At 32.6% G+C, this 22,815-nt stretch overlaps 1 protein-coding gene across 2 annotated transcripts in view; it reads left to right on the top strand.

The window, feature by feature from the left end:
* The first annotated feature begins 1,802 nt into the window (after positions 1-1,802).
* The window catches only part of LOC105197939 (transcription factor kayak), a 38,318-nt gene continuing 17,305 nt past the window's right edge, over positions 1,803-22,815 (top strand). Inside the window, exon 1 of one of the 2 annotated variants that reach the window (XM_011164551.3) lies at positions 1,803-2,187. In XM_011164551.3, coding sequence (XP_011162853.1) covers positions 2,056-2,187 — 132 coding nt within the window. In that variant the 5' untranslated portion in view covers positions 1,803-2,055. Of the gene's footprint in view, positions 2,188-12,406; positions 12,760-22,815 lie in introns of those variants that run through there. The other variant, XM_011164550.3, reaches the window with a different exon arrangement.

Genomic DNA, 22,815 nt, shown 5'->3' with positions numbered 1-22,815 from the left:
TATTTAATATATTAAAATTATTATTTATGTAATAATTATAATATGATATATAATATCATATTATAATTGGTACTTTAATAATATTAATTTTATAAAATATAGGATGTATATTGTTATGATTTGATATTTTTTGTGTTGTACATATATTTGTGAGTCTTTAAATGTTTTTCACATCGCACGATACACGTGAAACAAATGGAATCCCGTTTTAAGAGATTTCTGATGTAAATTATAGATTGTCAGTAGCTCCACGGAAGATCACGAAGATAACGCAATGACGCGAGATATAAAAATTTCTTAGATTCCAACCTGCCTTGAGAGAACGTGAAACACTTGATCATCATTAAACTGATACTAAATGACGCACAACTGTCGTCCCTTGATGTTTACGTCACTAGTTATCACGTGCCAAGTCATAAATGTAATTTGATCGAAATTCATTTTTAACGTTTAATCAATATTCATGAAATCTTTTTTTTATCATTAATTTTCTTTACCATAAATATTTAACTCACTTCACACTGTTTAAAAGTCATCGATAAGATCACGTTTTATTTTATTATGACTGGTAAACAACATTCCATGTTCGTTCTATTTCGATCATATGACATTTAAAGGCGAATTTAACAACGGAATTATATACTACATTGGCATCTTCTGTGCAGTATTTTATATGCTACATTACAGGGTTGGGTCAGTTAATATATTTTTTTTTAACTAAATTAAATTAAAAAATTAATGTGTTACAAAATTAATCCTTACAATACCTTGCTCAAAACGGTGCCTCATCCCTATCATGTTGGGTATCTCAAATCTATTTATTTTATCTAAAACTTCGCGAACGTACTTTCAATTTTATAGAACAAAAAAAATGTTGAAACTTTACTTCAGAAAATAATGTATATAATTTCAAAATTCATCAAACTTTCGAGAAACTTGTGCGAACAAGAATTAGTCGGACACGAAATACCAAGGGCAGTAGGGAAAAGATTAATTTAGTTTATAAGTTAGAAGTTATAATACATGAACAAAAAACTAACTCAATTAAAAGTTACGTTAAGCTTAAATAAACTTAAGTTAAATTAAGTTAATTTTGAAAAGCATTACTTATATTAAATTAGAAATTCATAAGATTTAAAGATTTAGATTGCTCAAACGATTATAATATGGGTCATCAAAAAATTTTTAATAATTTATTTGTAAGTTAAGTTTATATGAAATAACGAAATATAGTTTCTTGATGTAGAAATATATTTTTTGTTTTAATTTTTTTCTTTTACATGAACAAATTTTTAACTTAGAAAAAAGTTAAAAAATTGAAATTGGTGTTTAAAACGTAACTAGTTAAAAATTCAATTATTTGAAATTAACTAACTGTAAGTTGAGTTAGAAGTTATTGACTTTTTAACTATCCAACTTTGCTATGTTAGCATCTTCGTATTTCTGCAGAATTGCAGAAGCTTTAATAAGATAATTGAAATGTCGAAAGACGATTATCTCAATTATGTGTATGTATCGGAGAATAAAAATGAGAGTTAAAAACATTTTTTATTGTAAGCAATTATGAACACCCCGGCGGCGGCGCTGCGTGATAGATAAAAAAAAAACTTCCATGTTTCGTCGATAGCGCCGCGTTATCGAACGTCGCGGCACGGCACTGCCGCGGTGGCCGGCAGCCCGGCAGCGATTGGTCGGTCGGGAATAACCCATGACGTCATCCACGCTCGGCGAGGCCTCGACTCTCTCCGCGGGTTCGAACGGTTTGCCGAACGCGCGCGCAAGGTATTCCCCCACGGTATGAGTCATCGGGTGCAGTTTCACACAGTTTCGAGCAAAGGGACCTGCGATTCGTGCGTGCCGCTTTCGAGTTCCACGTACGTCCATTAAGATCCACGACGATCTTCGGCTTCCGTCTCGTTCGCGCACGCTGCATTCCATTCGGAGGAGCGTCGAAGGATAGAAAGAGAAAGAGAGAGAGAGAGAGACAGAGAGGTTAGAACGCGTATTCCGGTCTCGTGCTTTCCGACGCGGGTTTCACGAGGGTTTCGCGGCAACATGAAGCTGGACGTCTCCGACGTGCTGTACGACAGCTCCAGCGTGTCCAGCGACAGCGGGGCTTCGCAGAGCTCTCGCGTCAGCCATGATTTTCTCTCCAGCATCGCGAACGCGGCCGTGCTGCCGAATAACGTAAGTACCAGCAAAGATATATGCTCCGAAATATGCCCCACGGCGCTTCTCGGATCCTGAAGATCCTCGACATCGTCACCGGACGCATAACGCGATTACATACGTCGTGCCGACGATCGGCGGCTCGTCGTGAGTGCACGCGTTACGTAATGCACGCGCGACAATAATGCGTTAAACGTTGAAGCTGCTGTTCGCGTTTAGGCGTCGTTTACGTGGCGCGAACGTGTCGTGATTTGCCTCGCGTGGCGTACGCGCGACGAATTTAGAATGCTTAGATTCAACGGAAGAAGAAATTTCTTCTCTTTTATAACTTTTGCAACGATCATTCTTTACATTTCTCTCAATGTAAATTAACTTTTAAGGATGTTTTGGCTATACGATATGAGATAATTATCAAAATTTAACAACTGAAGGCTTTTGTAGGTTTATTCTCTTTTTTTCTTAATCAACAACAAAAGAATTTGGTCGCGAATGCCCGAATTTTGGCTCTCCGAACTAGCCGCAAAGAAGAAAACAATGGAAAATTTTATTTACAATGGTTTTACAGCGAAAATTATTATATTTTGCTGCAGTTTTAAATAAATAACTTTTAAACTAGTAAGTGAATCAAAATGAATTTTTACACGAATATTTATTAGAGTTTTATTAGTAAAAATTTTAATTTTATAAAATTATAATTATAAATAAAACTTAGATTTATTAAAATTTTAATATAAAAATTTTCATTTAATTGGTAATGTTTCTCTATCAAATTTGCAAATAAGTGCTGCAAAACGCGATTTTACATAAGAATCAAAAATAAACAAAAAATTAAATAACTTAAACCTGTAAGTGAATTGTGCTCCAATTTTACACAGATGCTCAAACTAAAATGAAAGTTAATCTTAAACTAATATTAAAGTTAATTAAAAATTGCATTTATATTATGGGTGTGAAAAATCAGTACCTGAAATTTACTTATTTTATCTGCGATATTTGCAACTTTACCTCTTTGTGATTTTACGTTTATCTGATGAAGACTCCGTGCATTCTCTAAACGTTCTAACTTATTCGTAATAATTTTGAATTATGTTAATTTATTTCATGATAATCTTTGATTATCTCTAGTTCTTATTTTAAAATCAATTTAATTGTATTTTAACATTTGTACGTTCGCTTGTTGGCCTATAAGTTTTGATATTATTAATTTGCTCAAGTTAATCTGCATTGATAGAAATAAACATACGCACATAAGTGAATCGTTTTTTATCATTTAAAATTAAAAACAAAAAAAAGTTAAATTAGATGAGGTAGGAATTTTAAGTAATGCACGATTAGAATGAAATACGAATAATATAAATGTATGCACATGTTTTTTGCTTGTTAAACGGATAAATTGAATCTTACAATTTCAATTAGTTTTAGGGATCAGAAATAGAAGACATTTTATATTTCTATTTTTCTTTTGATAAATATATGAAGTGAATATATGAATTAGGAAAAAGTCTAAAGTACATTAATATTATGTAGACGAGAAATATGCAAACAAGATTACAGAGGTTCCGTATCTCGTTTACAAATGTAAAAAGCAATCTGATATCTGAAGATATTTCACCAACACATGTTACAGATAGATAAGCGCAATAATTACTCTTGCTTATACATCGCGATTCGAGTCATCGTGGTTAAAAAACATTCGGGATATCGTTCTTAATATCGCTGTGTATACTGCTGTTAAATTAGCTCATCGTCGAAAATATGTGAACTTCCGCGAAGAAATGCTTCAAGATTCAGCTGATTAAAATATATGGAACGATAAAAAGTTTATCGATTCCATGCAATCACAATTCTTAACAATTCGAACAGTTCACATTAATCTTAATCCATCAAAAATATATATATATATTTTTTTTTTATAAATTTGCAAGAGCTGATGTGGCGATTACATAAACTAATGTATATGCGTGACGATTTTGTTATTCTTTGTTAAATATTTAGCGGAATCGTTCGAAATTACGTGGCCTGCAACTACCGTATGACGCATATCAATCGCGCATCTGGAAATTGCATTCTATTTCACAGGAACATAAATTCCTAGACAGAATAATGCACAAGTGCTGTTTATCTCTTAGCGTTGTTCGTGATGACTCAATAGCGATTTTACACTGTAAAATGCACTCAGCGTGCACTTCAATGATCAATTTTAAGTGATCGCTTTAAATGAATATGCAAAGAATCGGATAAAAGATTAATATTTATATATGATAAAAACGTGACAAATTGATTAATTATTAATATTTTGTGCCAATGACCTACATTCCATGTCCTTTTGCGATTCGACATACATGTAACGATTATAAAAGATATTGTAGATATTAGGTAGACTATTTTTTTTTAATATTAAACATTTATGAAGTTTAACGTTATCAGTTAACATTTAATTTTGCAAGAATTTATAAGTCTATTTTTATTAATATTTTATATAATTCGAGTCAGCCGATAATTTTTTCTGTGTAGTTTGCGCAAAATTGAGTGCAATAACACCGCGTTTAATGATATCATTACACTTTTGGGTGGAAATAGTTAAATTATTCTTCGACACGATACACTTGTCAACTTTGTTTGCCACTTCGTTGAAGAGCTCCTTTATCCGGGAATTAGAGACAGAGCGTTGCTAAATTTACAAAGCGCGTGCCGTCATCGCTATAAACCGAGCTGCTCGAGTTCGAATGAAAAACACATTTTCGGTCGCTGCGAATGAGTCGCGACGCGCGAAAATATCAGTGGCGCAGCGTTATCAAGTAAATTGCACATAATTATGCGTCACAAGTGTGCGATAACTACGAACACATATACACGTTTTATTAAACTCGCGAGGCCTGTGTGTAGTTGTCATGAGGCGACAGATATTTATCGAATTTTGGTATTCGAAAAGTATAATAATTTTCTTAAGAAAGAATATTGTGAAAACGCGATAGATGCGCTAATTAAACGCGGTTGCTTGTGAACAATTACTAGAATCATGTATTCCGGTAAAGCCTGTTCCACTCCACGCATGCAGCCTGCAAATAAATTAAACGCCCCTGCGCGCATAGATAAAAGGCAACTTTCATTCCGGTCCTGCATAGGTGTCCTTTTAAGGTGCATACCACGTGCACCGCCTTCCAGTAAACCTTCCAGTTACTACGGAATTATCCAATCGGACGTTATCTTTCATACTACTGCGTCCATTCACCGATCGGGAGAGATCAATGATCTCTCTAGATGAGTGTTCTCGCTTACAAACGAGTCTTCGCGCGAATTTTAAAACGATTCATTCTTTCTCGAACTATCTCGAGATCACATTGAGTTGCGATTTATAAATAATAAGGCGTCAATGACACGCTGCGGTTCGACGATTAATCTTGCTACTACGAATGAATGAGCAACTTTGATCTCGAACTGTGGATGAAATGTTTATGTTTCGTAGTCTCTAGACACGCGAACAGTCGAATCCTCAAAACTTCTGTCAAGTTGTTTAAATAAGAATATATAAAATATTTCAGACATGTAAGATAATATTTTTGTTCAGATATAGATAGGTTATTAAAAATGTATTTCTTCTTGACGTTAAATTTAAGAATCACACGAATTTAATTCAAGAAAAGAATTGTGTGTTTAGTTTGGGCTGTAGATTCATAAACACTTTAGGAAAGTTTGAAATCGATTTTTAAAAGAGGAGTTTATAGTGGTGAATTAATTTTAAAAAAAAACCTATTTAAAGTTTGAAACACTCATTTTATCGCACACGAATATAGATATGGATGCTTTATATTCGTGTTAGCCTTTAAATTGAATTTTAAAAAATTGTTAATATTTTATTCAATATATTTTCGTCAGTAATTTCATTTTATATTTCAAACAAATAAACGTTATTTATTATGTTAGAAAATTTTGTAAATGGTTTAACTCTTTAACACTTAAAATATAGATCAAGGGAACTCAATAAGAGATTAAATTTGAGAACTTTATTGTAGTTATACGCGTTGTATATGATTTTTAGTTTATGCACTGAAGAAAAGTTTGATAATTGCCACCAAATGTAAAACAATGCCAATTAAATATTTGGTTAACATAATAAAAAATAATTTTATTTTTCTAAATATTAAATAAGTATATAACTAAATTTAGAAAAGTAAAATTATTTTTGGTTATATTAAACCAAATATTTAATATGGCATTATTTTATTCAATACTTGATAGCTATTACCAAACTTTTTTCAGTGCAGAAAACTGCCTATATTTTTTTCTTAATTTATTTCTCATTGTCTGCACTGAGAAAAAAAGTTATTAATATGACTAAATTTTTTTATTCGATTAAATTTTTTCAGTACAACTATTTATGTTTTATTTAAATAAATAAAATACTTGAATTGAAGAAATTCAATCAAGTTGAAAAATTTAATAAAGCGAACAACTTTTTTCTCAATGTACGACGTAGAAAATATTTATTTAAACTATATTATTCTGAATAAAAAAAAAAGTTGAACCTACTCATGTCGTAATTTGTTAGTCGGCATGGCGCGTGTGTATATTTAGATGCAGACAGGAAGTAGAAAATTCTCTTCGTCGCGACGGATAATATCTCTATGGCATCGACAAGGGCTTAGTGCCAGTACGTCTGTCTCTCCCTTATATAGGATGTCCCAAAATTAACGAAAAAATACACCAACACCGTTATTCCTAGGAATTTGGAAATTAGCGAAAGTGTCAAAACACTAATCGTTTTCTACATCCGGAAATCAGAACCGCCTAACTTTAGACGATCAAGTTTCACGTTTCGTTCACACGGCTCGAGTCACACATTAGACAGTCATAAATCATCGAAAATGAAGAGCCTTCGTGAGTTAAGTATCAGAAGAGCATCGATGGATGCAACATTGGTTGCCGTCTAATTTGAAAATAGGCTGTACTTCAGCAAGACATTTTTGAGACAATATTTATATAGGACGTAAAAGATTAGAATATTTTACATTTTGAAAGTTAGAAACAAGATGTGAAAGTCCAGAGAGTATCTTCTATAAGATCTTCCTTGGTATCTTCCATGGAATAAAACTAGAAATTTTGCAATAATTTCGCGCGCCATTTCATTAAAATTCGAGGACACCCGATGCATTCTCCGCATGTAAGCAGCATGGCGGTGGTATTGATCTAGCTAGTATTTCGTTCGGCCGCTTCCAACAGCTGTTTTATAAAGTGCCGCCGCCGTGGCCGCCTCGTGACGACTCGATCATTTAAAACACGCGTGCAACGTGCACGCACGCACGCACACGCGTTTGGGGCGCGCGACACGAATTACATTCTACTGCTGCGTAGTAACGCTTATGCTGCCAGATAGGAACTCCCGAGCCAGCTGTTGTCACCTAATTATCTTTCCCTCTAATAATGGAAGGGTTCGTGCGGAGAAACCAACCGATAAAATGCAAATATTACTTATAATGATCAAGCGCGAAAGTACATCTGGCTGTTAGATCCATTAAAAATTTTTCTCTTCAGCTCTCACGTCGAAAGATACGTAATTATTTTATAAAATTTGGCAAATCCGCGCGTAGAAACTCGCTTCCTTACCCCCTGAGAAAAAAAAATTACAAAAAGAATCGATGAATCGAGTGATATTCGATAAACGATCGCCCGCGCGGATATAAAGGATCAACCACGTGTTTTTCTTTCGTGGCTCGCGCTCAAAGTATAAGCACGCACATCGTACAAAGAAACTGGGTGATTCACGGCTTTTAATTTATTCTTCATTGTCCTCTTGGATATCGAAAATACAGAACTTTCCCGGGTGGCCGATCGAAACTTCCGCCTTTTTCCTCCGTACGAAATTCGGCGTTTGTTATGCCGCGCACACCACGTCCTGCAGCGCGTATTACAGCTCGGCTGGATAAGCTGCAACCTCCTTCTTCATTAAAATATCTCTTTGTTGCGCGAACAAAGCTGATGCTCTGGTACCCGCCGATTTTCTCGTTACCCCGTTGTGCTCGTTAAGGCGCGTCTCTTGTCACTCGTATGAAGACAATAAACTTTCTATTACACAAAACGAATTATCGGAAATACGTGCTATGCACATTTTAATAATAAATATGCAATAATTATTACTGTACATATATGTTAATAATAATATGTATGTGCTATTATATAATGACTGCATGTATGTTCGTAGAACTACAAAGAGAAATCTTGCGTCTTGTGAAATATGAAATTAATCGTAACGATTTGTTATATTTTCTTTTTCATCAAATTCTATAAATTTCGATGCTTAACTTTTTAGTTGATTATCTACGTGTTCAAATGTTTTTTATCACGTAATCAGAACAAACAAGCAAGATCTTGTTAAAGCAGATAAGTAAAGTAATCAAATATTATTGTGTAAACTTGTGACTATTGGGAATCATGGAATCAGTAGAATGTTCGAACTTAATGGCACTTTTTTTAAAGTGGAATATTCTGTAACATGTAACTCAATTCCATTAATCTTATAATTAATTATTAATTTAAAACTTTTTAATGCTGTTGTTAAAACAATTTATTATATTCACGATTAATTAATCGCGATATTTTTCAATCAAAATCTTAAATTATTCAACTCAATAATTTTTCAAAAATATATAATATTTTAATATCTCAAAGTATTGAAATATTAATATTCCAGAATATACGACTATCACTTCGTTGAGGAAGGTCTAGCAAACATTAGAGTGTTTATCGATTATAAGTCAATTGATGGATATATTGCTTTCTAAATAAAAATTCTTATCGATTATCTTATCTATTATAGAATTTATTTAAAAAGATGTAAAAGATCATAAAATAGAAACCTTTCAATTTTGTGATTTTATCATTTGAAATATTTTTTAAATATACTATAAATACAAAAATTTGTTTCGACTTGTGCATGACCTTTCAATTTACAAGTAAATAAACAATTATATTAATGTAGCTTCCATTGCAATAATTATTTTAATAAATAATGTAGCTTCCATTGCAATAATTATTTTAATAAAACTTTCGTTTTCTAAGTACACTAAATATTATATATCATTTATTTTATTATTTATTGTATAACATACATATTATATTGTTAGGTTTTACTATCAAATATTTTTAGACAATTTAAATTGAATTGGCAAAGAAATGTAGAGTTTATGTTATATACATTTTATATTTACTAAGAAATGTTTTTATGTAAACATCTGGCTATAGAAAATAGATATAATAAGATATAATCGATATTGTAGTTGATAAATCAAAGAAGCGTTAAGTTTCGCGAGAATAAAGAGTCTCGCGTAAACAAAATATATAACATGCGTATACAAGTATTATTTTGTTATTTTACTCAGTAATTTCACTTTTGTGTGTTCATTTTTATATGTATCAAGGGAATAATTAAATTAATAATTTGCAGAACACGTGGAAACAGTGCGGTCATTTTCATGCGTCCCTCTGTGTTACGAACACTATATTGTTTTTTGATTATACTGCAGCGTTAAGAGTACTTGGTTGTTGCACAAATAGATCTAGCGGTATGTCGCCGCGAATAAATAATTTCTTGCCCTTGTCGTCCCTCGCTGCTTGCAATTTTAAGAACGGATGTGTGTAATTTACATTCGGCAAATATCCAGCAATGGCGTATAAACAGCTTGTGAATTAAATCGCGTTTAATCTACAATCACGATTGAAAACGTATGCACCTTTTCATGCTAACGAGAGTTCGTTGCCCGCGGAAAGTACTATATAGCCGTGAAACGTGGCACAAATAAAGACATAGATAAAGAAAGAATGAGAAAAAAAAGAGGAACCGTGTATGTTTGTAATGGATCGTTGAAGACAGTTTCCGTGATAAAATGATTAGGGATAAAAATGATAGAAAAAAACTAAAAACTTGGAGTAACAGAACTCAGTAAAAAACAGTTTTTTACTCTGGCCTTAAAAAGTTTTTTATTCAAATGTTTTAACATTTAACGCTGTATTATTATTTTTTCTAAGAAAATAAATTAACTAAATTTTTCAACTTGATCAAATTTCTTCAGTTCAAGTATCTTTGTATACAAGTTAAATATATAATTGCTTAAATTGAAATTCAAGGATTGTATGTATTTAAGTTACCTTCTAATTACTCGATTTTCAATTATTAAAATTTTCTCCGTTAAATCTTTATCCTTACGAAAACTCAATTGATAAACCTCTTAAATCTATGAACAAATTGAAATAATTAAATTATCTACTTTTAATTTTTTACCCATGAAATTATAGATTTCTTTTATGTATATTTCTAGTTTATGCAAATTATTAAAGGATTTTTTTATCTATTCATTATTGCTCAAATATTCTTTATACTTTTAATAGAATTGTTCATGTTATACAAGATGTTTTAAATGGTTGATTAACAATGATACATGACATTCACATTAATGGAGCCATATTTTTTTTATTGTATACATATTATTTGAGATATCTATTATTCTTTATTTAAACTTATCCACCTTGAATAATTAAAATTTCAATGTTTTTATTTTTAAAGCTTTTATTTCTATTTAAGTTAAATACATAGGCTCGATTTTTTATTATCTAATTAACTGTTGGCTAAATTTTACCTGATGTTTTGATCCAGTGAGCTTCATCCATGATGATGCCATAGGTGAAGCTTATTGGCTAAAACTTCAAGTTAAGTTTAACCATAAGTTAACTAGATAATGAAAAACCGGGTCATAAATTACTTGAACTGAAGAAATTTAATCAACTTAAAAAATTTAGTTAAGATAACAATTTTTTTTCTCAGTGTAGAATTCAGTTTTTACATTTATTCAAAAGATTTCTGTATACATATAAATGTTAACAATTAAAATGTAGTATAATGACAAAATGACAGTGGATACTTTTCGACGCTGGAGATCATTGTCAAAGGCAGGCAATGGATTCAAAGCTCATGTTATTTGAACAAAACATCTCTTTTGTGTTTATTTAATAAACCTTTAAGTAGGTAGGTGGAATGGCTACAGTACCCCAGGCAAAGAAGAAGTTAAGATTAGAAACCTTGTTTTGAAAAAGAAAAATAGAAAGTATTGTTCAAGTCTTAAAATTCTTTTTTTACATTCTTCTATCTCCTAAAGATTTAACTAATGTGAATTTAAATATAACATAATGTACTAATGAAAAATGTGATAATAATAACATTTCTTTGGGATGTTGTCAGCACCTCACTTACCAACTTATGTAACTTTTCACTACCTATCTACTTAAATCATGAACACAAAGATATTAAATATTATGAAATCGGAATAACGTATTAAATGTATCTTAAACGTTTAACAGTAAATATCAATAAAAATAAATTGTATGCCTTTTTTAGTATTTTGTGCAAAAAATAGTTTTTTTGCTATAAAAAAATTAGTTTTACTCGGTTTCTTACTTCGAATTTAAAAAAATATCCATTTTTTTATCTCTAAATAAAATACATTCGCACGCCTATTTAAAAAATTGCAATCAGCATTAGTAGTGAGTCATTGCTGCTCATCATGTTAACGTTATTTCATATGACGTTGGGAATATATTATCGCGCACGTTTGTCGAACGTGTGCGAGGATAACACAATCAAGTATTAACTAACAAATTTACAATGAAGAAAGTGTTGGATTTTTCGATGTTAAAACAGAGAAATTGCAAGACTCGGATCTAATGCCTGACTCGGATCTAATGCCTGATTCTCTTTTCCTCCCACCCCACGTCGAGACTTTAAATTTTCGCTCACCCTCGATTACATCGGTTCAACTAATTCCGCTAACTTCAGCGCACATCCTGAATGTGTCGCGGATCGCAATTTGCATGCTTCCGGCACGCTGCCGACGAAAATTCCCCCTGACCGATCGCCCATGGATCCCCTCGCCAGACGAGGATCGATTTATCGGATTATGCAAGTTGGTGCGGAGCGATCCGCACTACCTGGAAAAGGGGATCTCGTTCTTCGTGCGTTCCCCAATTCCATGAAATCGTCGTCATCATCATCATCATCGTCGTCGTAAACGTGCGAGGCTGCGGACCACGCCGATTGGCCCGGACGCTATCGCGCGAATCAGCGATCGAGATGGCGGTGACGTCACGGGGAGCGCACCCGTATGCGAATTGGTGGGGGGAGCGGCGACGGCGGCGACGGTCGGCTGGCTTTCTATATAGTTACTCGGTCACGTTGGCGGGCGCTCAGTCGACAAATGCACGTAACGCGGGTACGAAGTGAGTGATTAGAGACGCGTCGCTTTTCTTTTGTGAGAGTGTTTAATTATCCATTATCGCCTTTAAGAGGTTTCTTCTTTTTGCGGTGAGGCAATCTTGCTCAAGTGACGGTCTTTTTATTATCTCTTCTATCGGTTATCCCAGAGTTGAATTCGAAAGCGCATTGATTTCCGAGTGAAATTCAAGCGCAAGATGACGCAACGAGTGCCCAGCGCCGGCTATTACGACAATATCATCGAGGATCACAGCTACACGATGTTTTCCATGTATCCGCCGACCACGAACGTCGTGGACCATTGGCAGCTCATGAAAGAGGATAACAGCATGGTAAGAGTGCGCTATCGATTTCAGTAAGATGGAATCTCGGGCAAAGAATCAGGAAATTAGGAAATTAGTCCGGAGTTGACGCGCGTCGTTGTTTGTCGATATTCTTTTATCTTCCTTCTCCCCCGTTGAATAAAACATAAGACCCTGTGCACAGTGGAGAAATATTCAGATTATTTGAAACTTACACACAAAATAAAAAAAAATTTATACATATAAAATAGATTCCAGAAACTTTTTTAAAATGTTTCTGGAATCTGTTTTATATTTTATATTTTCAATAAATCGATTTAGTTTATCTTGGAAAAGTTTTATTTTAAATAAATTATCCGACCGATTCCTGGAAACATTACATATTATAGCAATATGTAATGTTTCCAGGGAATAGGAATTAGAATTTTAGAATAAATTTCCTCAGTGAACACGATAAATAAATAGTTTATATTGTGTCTTGTATGACACATTTATATCTTACGCTGAAAAAAAAATTTTCATGCTGCTCAAGTAAATATATTTTAATATCATTTTGCACGTTGGTTTTAAAAAATATTACTCAAGTTTCAAAATAGTTATTTTGTACTAGTTAATATTTATTTAAATCAGGCAGTGATGTTAAAATAAATATATTTACTTGAATATAAAAAAACTTTTTCAGTGTACATCTTATTCGAATCTATTTCGTTTAATGTTCATTGAGAAAACTGATTCGTATTTCTAATATTCCTTCATTGCGCAAGACCTAATATGGATCTATAATCTGAATTCCTTTAAACAACTGCGTATAATACATAAAATTTAATGTCGATATCTTATTTTACGACCTCCATGTATTTTCGCGCGAAAAGAAATAAATTTTCTGTCGTAAAATATTCATATATTATACGCTTTTAAATTTCATCTTTACGTCTTAATTCATTGACGTTCTCTCTAAAAATTCCAAATTACTTTAACTTTACACGTATTTACAAAAATTCATCACATATTATTTAAAACAGCTCCTTTAAATATTTAATTTTGTGACAAAATCTACGATTATATGAAATTTCATGAACACGAAATTTCGCATGAAAATAGGTGCTTATTCGACGAAACGTAATATTAACATATTGCACGTGAGTGCGGCACGCAAACGGAAGACACGATCGACTTTTAACGCACACAAATCGTCGATTACGCGCTCGTGCAGGTGTCACGGTTCAAGGCTAGATCGATAATGCTGAAGCTATGCTTGTGCTCCTAAAAACTTTAATCGCTAAACAGTTTGCGATATCAATTGTGGCTTGTTTGCATTTTTTAAATAAACAGCAAAAGGAAAGTTTGAAAACTTTCGATTCAAGGCCGAGTCCGTCAAATTCTTAGCTCCAAAGTTCTTAGGTAGCTTCTAATCTCAAGATTTTTGTGCGTGGGTTTTGGCACGAAAAAGGGACAAAGGCATGTTTTCTTTTCAAAGCTCTCCGAAGTGTTCTCCGAGCGATAAACATTGTTGAACGTCTCAAATTTAAATCATTAACCTGCGCGATGTTCTTCCTGGAGATTTAATAGGCGTGACTTCGAGGCAATCTACGGTGTGCGGCACCGACAAAAATAACGCACTGATTAGATAAATGTGGCGTATTGTTAGCGATGATACCGATGGATGACCGTAAGTGAAAACGCGTGTCTACGTCGAGGATGTGGAAATCTATATACTCTATAAATATATTTTGTAACAGATAAACGTGCAAGGAAGAGATCAGATCGTTTGAATGAAGATTAGGAGTAGAGTTACAAAACAATTAAGTGCTCTGCATACAAGAGTTTAAATTTAGACTTAAGACAAAGACGTTCTTACCATCCACTTTTAAAACTTTATTTATTTATTTTCTTTGTTTAAATTGCTTAAAACGCTTAAGTTAAAAGTGATATTCCAAAAAAATTTATCTTTGTAATTTGATCGAAAAAAAAACTTTCGAAAATGTGTTTTAAACAAGTTACTATTTTTCAGAAAAATTTACAATATTTTTATTAAAATTAAATTATCATAGTTTTGTATTAACAGGTATACAATATTTTTATATTATTTTTATTTATATTTTTAGACACACAAAACTGATGCGTATAACCATACTCAAAAGTATTAAGCGTCTATATTATTATTTTCTTGAAATTCTTTTACCTATATTGCTTCCTATTGATTACTAGCATTCTACTTGAGTTTAAAGACAAAGGATATATAATTTACATTTTAATTTCCATTTAAATTCTTTCCACTTAAAAATATATAAGTTAATACTTTTAGCCAATATATCATGAATCTAACTCGAAGCAGCTTATAATCCATCGCTAATGTTTTTTGAACCCGTTATCTAAATCTGGTTTTCTGCGAATAATCCGTCGTTTAGATTATGCGTGAGTGAATAATGTATAATCAAAAAAATCAGTTAACAATTACACGCGTTTCATGTCAGCGAGCGTGTCACGAAAACAGGTACAGAGAGAGAAAGAGCCTTATATAATGACGACTTACAATTAAGTTAATAATCGAGGTCATGCTCGTGATGACGTGTTGGTTTTAAATTTTCCCAGAAGCGACAAAGTTATCGCGTTGGATGCTCGACGCGACGGCTCGGCAACTCTCACCTGCCGATCCCAGTGATTTCGTTCGGCTCTGATTTCTACGAATCCCGATTCGGCGTACGCACCGTTTTATCGCTAAACGGTACTTTCTTGTTCGGACAGGCTTGACACAATAATATCACTGCGCAAACTTGTATAAATTTATAAATTTTTAAAAGAATTATTGTGTCGTTGTTTATAATGAGAATCTGTAATATAAATCAATGTTTCGCGCAATAACGATGAAAAAAAGTATCTCAATGAAGAAAAAAGACATACAAGGAATATATAGGATGTACTTATAGTCCTCCAAAATAGTTGGGTATTATTAAATTAATTTAGAGTAGACTAATTTTTGAAAAAGAATATATTTTATTAATAACGAAAAAAGTGCTTTTGTGTCTATATTGAGATATAAAAATTATTTTGAGATGTATTTGTAGTTACTATAAAAAATTTTGTTAATAATAAAAATGGTATATGCATAGCAAAAATTATATTTAAAAAAAAACAAATTTGCGTGGTTAAAAAGTTACATTTTGTTTTTTTACATATTTTTATTTTATCTTATCTAATCATTGCTTGCCGAAATAGTCTTTGTAATAGTATATAAATTTTCTAGATTATTTCTTATCGCTTGTGTATTTTTGAATTTTATCATAGTAGTATTTTCCATGGCTGTGAAGAAGTACGTAAAGATCTTTTTCGAAACTATTATTGAGGTCTATTACACAAGAAATATATTTGCTTTTGAAAGCAATTTCCGCTTTTTGATACAGTCTTTAATCTTCGCGAGCGCAAGTAAATACGTATTTCTTCTAAAACAGCTCAAATTTCGTTATTATCGCCCGAACAATGGAACGTTGGTTCGTAGAATTTTCAAGAAGTTATATTTTTATGAATTTATTTATATTTTATGGATTTGGCCTTAAATAAAATCGAAAGTTATTTTATCTTTCGGATAAAACTAAATTTGGGTATTAGCTAGAACATAGATGCTAGACATTAAAATGTCTAAAATATATTATGAGGTATATATGTACATTGAGAAAAAAAAGTTATTAAGTTGGTTAAATTTTTCAACTTGAGTGAATTTCCTTAGTTCAAACATTTACGTATTTAAATTAAATAAATGTAGATAAGTTAAATATATAAATGCTTAAACTGAAGTTCAAGTGTTTTAATGTATTTATAAGTCATACATAAATAGTTGAACTGAAAAAATTTAGTTGAAAAATTTAATCGAGTTAATAACATTTCTTTCTCATTGTCAGTGTAGTATACGATGATTATAAAAATCGAAATTAACGGAGATACTTTAACTACATTTAACAGAAAAGATGATTTCCTGAATGTGTTATCTGTATGAAACCGAAGAAAAACAGTTAAATCTGACAGGAAGCGAAGAGTTAACGCTCGTTAACCCGCCAATTAGAAGGTTTAGTTGAAGGCAGGGTTAAGTTTCGCGAGAGCAATACGCACGGGTCATAAGACAAGAAGTGTCATCCTGCTCTCGACATTAAGGAGGGAGGCACTTCTTGTTTCCCTGTTTGCAGTTATTTATCTCTTCCGCAAGAAAGTCGCGCCAGCATAATTCCGTGCGACAACTTAAATCCAAGTAAATAAATTTCTTGTGTGCTTCCAAGCGTGTTCTCGTTATATGTACTACTCTCCGTCGTAAATTCCCATTAATTTATCATTAAAATGTTTACATTTTGGTCGGTATTCATAGTCGTAAATAATTTTCAATCTTTGAAAGCATAATTTAATTATAAGTTCATTCGTTCATTCATTTTTTTCAATCCAAAAATAAAAATTATTTATGGCTAATAAATATCGGCCTTAGACAAATTGTTTTTTAGACAAATAGGTTTTTAAAGTTATTTACTGGAGAGGTAGCACGGTTTGATAAATCTTTTAAATATCATAAGCACTTGTCATCTGCAAAATTTACCTATGTGTCGAGGAATTAAAATTTTATTCGCTTTTACTTTGTATCAGTTATATGAAATATCACTTTTTTAATTTATTGCTTTTTTTACTTAATAGGTTTCTATTTTATATTTCTGGCACAGAGAATATTTCTTATTCTCTTCTTTTATTTTGTTTATTCGCGTAGTATCCATATTTCTTTTTTTTCTCGATATAGATAAAATCGTGCAATTCGACAAGGTCCAAGCGATGTCGCAGACCGGAACTTTCCAGTGTTCGTAATCATTTTTTCTTTATTTTTGCCGCGCTTATCTCAGTTTCGCGAGAGGCGGGGCGCGGATGAATCATCGCGCGTAGTTCGCCGGCGATTTATGAATGAAAATCCACGCACGTGTCGCGTGCACGTTGTCGTTCCGTAGTGACGCCCCGCCACAATTATTCGCGATGGCTCATAAACACATCGATGATTGTGCCTAGCGTTCGCGCGAGATAAATCGATACCAGGAAAAAGCAGTGCATCGCAGAGTTGTGCATTTGTAACGAGCCGCGCCGAAGGTTCTCCTTCGCATTCCGGGAAGTCGAGCACTTCATCGTGCCAAGGAGGAAAACTTGTTCAAGGCTCAAAGCAGTTTCGATTTTCTTTTCAAACACTAAAAATAATCTTGGTTAAATATTAACGTTACTTCGGCTTCGAATTTCAAAAATCACATTATGAAATTAGATTTCGAAATTCTTTTTATTTGTATTTTTAATTTCTTTCCTTTTTCTTTAAAACGTTCTTGCGAAATCAAATCCATTGATTATATTTTAAATATAAAGATAAATATACGTATAAACAAAATAGAACCTACGATCTTTTCTACATCTGAAGAGAAAGGTTTTCTGACGTTTCGCATTGATTTATCGAAATTTTCATTTCTTTTCTGATTGCAACAGTTCGCGCGCTCGATTTATTTTATGGCGCCGATTGCGAAAGAGGAAACGGCGCGTGTGTTGTGGCCTCTTCTAAGGCAAAGTTATAAGAACTTTTTGCGCGTAGCGAACTGGCGATCCGGTGTAGTTGACCTCGAAAGGAGGTTGATTCCGCAGAAAGATATCTTGCGTATGAATGACGTCAATTGGCTTAACACTTTCCCCTGAGAACATGCCCCGAGTGAGCAGGATCTCTTCGCGTAATCCGACGAACTTTCTTCCTTATGAGCATACAATATTCCTTCCTAGAATACTATACGAATATTATTTTAAAAATTAAAATAATATTGCTATGAATATTCTGAGGAATATTATTTAATATTTTTTAGAAATATTATAGGAATATTGTGTTATATGTCCGTTTTTACACAACATTCGTGATACTTCAGTATACGTGGAATATTACGAAAATATTCTACGAATATTGTGGAAAATTTATGTGAATTATTATACAGAAAATATTTACGAAACATTCTTTTTTTATAATTATTACATTTAAAAGTTATAATATTATATCTGATAATTTAAAATATTGAAATAAATAATTCTTTCTTTATATAATATTCATATTATGTGCTTTTAGGGTTACGTCTGAAAAAAAAACTTTTTTTTTTTTTTTAGAATTTTGCAAGGTACAAGCTAATCCATCCAGGTATTGATAAGATTCGGAAATAATGCTTCACTTTTAACGTGCATATAATTAATTATTTTGCATAATAAAATCAATAACTAATTATCTGCATCTTACACAAATTGTATTTAACCGTATTAAGGAAAAATAATATCATGAATAACAAACCATTTTTTCTTCGAGTAAGTATATTTATGTATCTAACAATAAGATTATATTATCTAGAGGATTCATAGTTTGCATATTCCAATATTATTTAAAACAATTTAATATATTTTAAGACTATCATATCTTGACTTAGATTATTGACCCCACCTTCAGAATCTTTCTTCACGGATTCTTTTGAGTTATATTCATTTTATTTTAGAATTTTTAATTCTTTCTCATTCGGACAGTGTCAATCGCACAGAGTTGAAGAAGACAAAAGCCGGTGTGTTTCACACACGGCGCGGCGCGCCAACCGAGTTATCACTCACAGTCTTGCTCGGCGAGGCAATTTCTGCGATGCAAGGTCATAATGTCGTCGATAATACGTCGTCTATGTTAAGCGCGTCGCGATAATAACGTCTACTAACTACGTCTTGGTTTACCTGAGCCGTCCGACGAAGACGGCGGCGCGGCCGATTAACGTAATAATATTATTACCGTACGGCGCGCATACACACATACACCCGCCGGATTATGGTAAGCCGCGTTCATGCGTCACACGCTCGGGATTATATCTGCTTATAATAACGTCAACCGAAAGAGCCCGCCGTTTCTCTCTCTCTCTCTCTCTCTCTCGTCGTTCCTAGTACGAGCGAGTACCGCTTTAATACCGCGAGACCACGCGACTCGCGATACCAGCGAAGATATTAGAAACATAAGATAGAAATAAAACTCGCGAGCCATTAAGATTATGTGATTTATTTGAAATATTTGAAAACATGAAAGTTTTGGATATACGTGGCTACGTATAATTTATATTTATTACCGAAACGCTGGGGGAAACTCGACTGAATGCAAATGTAATAGTCGCAACTCACGAAATTAAACATCTGATTTAAAGAAATTTGTTTTAATTTTAAATTGTTTAGTCAAGGAATATAATGATATTATTTTATTAAGGATGGTTACTTAAATTAATTATCTTTAATTGTCAATGAGAAACGGTAGTTGAAATGAACTAATACAATCGACGCATGTATATTTGATATACTTTATACGTATATTCCTTGTTACTTACATTGTTATTCACATTCTAGCGTTCTAAATTTTCCAACGTCACGTTTCCTGCTTGGGCGGCGATTTACTAATGAATATCTAATGCGCTCGTTTCCACATAATAATCCGTCGCGTTGGAACGACTGGCCATTATTCGCTCTCTAATGGATTTTCTTTTGTACGTCACGAAAAACGCGGTATAGAAAGAGATAAGATCCGGATCCTTTGAGAAAGATCTGACGTTGCCGGATCGAGAGAGTAACACTGACGGAGAAGAGAAATAGGTGAATCGAGAAGTCGGGGACCGCGGCACAGCTCGCGGGCCCATAACTCAAAGTGGGCTCTCGGGCATGACGGCATGATAAACTGGCCCGACTATTCGGGGCGATGCGCTCGAGAGTTCGAGAGGTCGTAGAACCCTGCGGGTCCCTTTTTAAAGAGTGCGTTATGACGCGTGGGATAAACGTATCCAATTTCGTGGAACCATTGTCCGCGCTCGTGACGGACATGAAGGCCACAAAACTACGAAGGAGAGGGGGGAGGGCGACATAAAGGGCCGACCTGTCCGGATATCGTTAAATAGATTAGTGTTAAAAGCGAACACACGCGACGCGAGAGGGGATTACAATACGGTGGAAATCTAATTATTCTATTGTGTCACGAATACGTGTAGAAATTACAATTTGATAATTACAATATTAAAATTGCGACGATAAATTTTATCAAAGAGGTGTTTTGGCTCTATAATGATAGCTAGATTTATTTTGATTTTTCTTAATCAACTATAAAAAATTTTGGTCACGTATATTGAGCTGCAAAAAAGTAATAAAAAATTTGCTGCAGTTTTAGATAAATAACTTTTAAACAAGTAATTGGATTTTAAAAAATTTTTGCGTGAATATTTATCAGAGTTTTATTAGTATCTGTAAAAAATTTAATTTGCAATACTACTTTCTCATCAAATTTACAAATAAGTATCTACAAAAAATTTACAAATAAGTCTGCCAAACGTAATTTTACGTAAGAATCAAAAACAAACAAAAAATAAATAGCTTTTAAATTAATAAGTGAATTCTGCTCAAGTTTTATATAATTATATAAATAATAAGAAATATACGTAATAATTAAAAAAATGTATAAAATTCTTAAATTTTTGGTAATACTTTAAAACGTGAAACATACACATTAAAAAATAAAATGTCCCAGAAAATCCACTCTAAATTTTAAGTTAAAATAACTCTTATTAAAGTTATTTTAACTTAACATTTGAGTTATTTTAACTTAAAATTTAGAGTGGATTTTCTGGGACATGCAAAAATGTTAAAATTATATTTTATTTTTTACTGTGTATATATAAAAAATTATAAGAAAAACTTTTAAATTTTTAGGGGGGAAAATGTTCTTATTGATACATTGATGCTTGTTAACATTATGTATTATTAAATTGTTTTTTAATTTATAATAATAACAATGTGACGTTACTAATTTGATGTTGGTAACTGTCTAGCTGACCGATGTTAGGCATTTGGATTGTTTATATTGTGTTTTCACATGTTGATCGACAAGATTTCATTTTTAATATTTTTTTTTATTTAATTAATTTTTTTTTTTTTACAATGCATCTAAAATTATTAATTTTTGTATTTAAAAAAAGGAATAATAAAATATTTACATAAAAATTTTAAAAAAATTTTAAGTGGCATTATATTAACTAAATGTTATCAATTTTAAAATTGAGAACCTTATACAAGTTAAGATAAAAGATATAAATTTCGATTATGGTATATTGGAACAGAAAATGACGATAAATGCAGTTAAAGTCGTATTTTAAAGAGTAATCATCGTATAATGTTGAGCGGCCGTGTCTAACGTGAGAGACAAAGGAGATAAAGTTGATACGCATGACTGAAGATGCAAGAGCAAAGTAGGTTCCTAAGAAATCCGGAGTAGAAAGAGATTCGATAAGAGGAAACAATGGACATGTGTAGTTTAACGTTGATAGTTCGAAATTGAGAATGTAACGTTACTGAATCCGATAATGAAAATAAAGAAACGTAAATGTGCGTATTTTATGTCTACTTTTAGCGTTAAATGTAACCAATTCTCGAGTCATATGATTTTTCGAGATGTGCGAATTTCTTACGAGGAAAGTAAAATCAGTTTACTAATTGAAACTATTTCGTTCATCATTGAGTAGAGAAAGAGGATAGCTAGTCGCGTTTCGAGGTCCAGCTCCCATTATGTCTGCGATTATATATTATAGGTATTTCTCTCCGAAGAGAGGCTGTCGAAGAGTGCAACCAGTCGGAAATGCCTTCATGCTTACGTCATTGGTCAGGAATTCACGGACCGTTGTGCCCTCAAAGTGTTTTCTCCTTCTACGTTGGAGGTCCTTTTTTCATTCCACACACCTCTTTCGTCCTTAGAATATTTCTAAGAGCCTCTCATAGTACGGAAGATTGATGGGATTTCTGTGAAATGGAATCAAATAACTGTCCATATGAATATTTACTGTGATAACTCTATTTTCGAAATTTGATTAAATTATTTTCTACGGATGTCTCACAGAGGAATTGAAATCAATATAATCTTGGTAAACGCAATTTTTCATGTTACAGATGTCAAAAAATAGTGTGTATTTCTTGCCGTAGAAATATGATTTTTTACTCTCTACATCATAGAAAATTGATGTCATTAAGATGATATTTAATCGTTCATTTCATCAT

This window comes from Solenopsis invicta, chromosome 1, assembly GCF_016802725.1.
Source record: "Solenopsis invicta isolate M01_SB chromosome 1, UNIL_Sinv_3.0, whole genome shotgun sequence".
NCBI classification, from domain to species: Eukaryota; Metazoa; Arthropoda; class Insecta; order Hymenoptera; family Formicidae; genus Solenopsis; species Solenopsis invicta.
The sequence above is the reverse complement of the archived record's forward strand: the minus strand, read 5'-3'. Positions and strand labels throughout refer to the sequence as shown.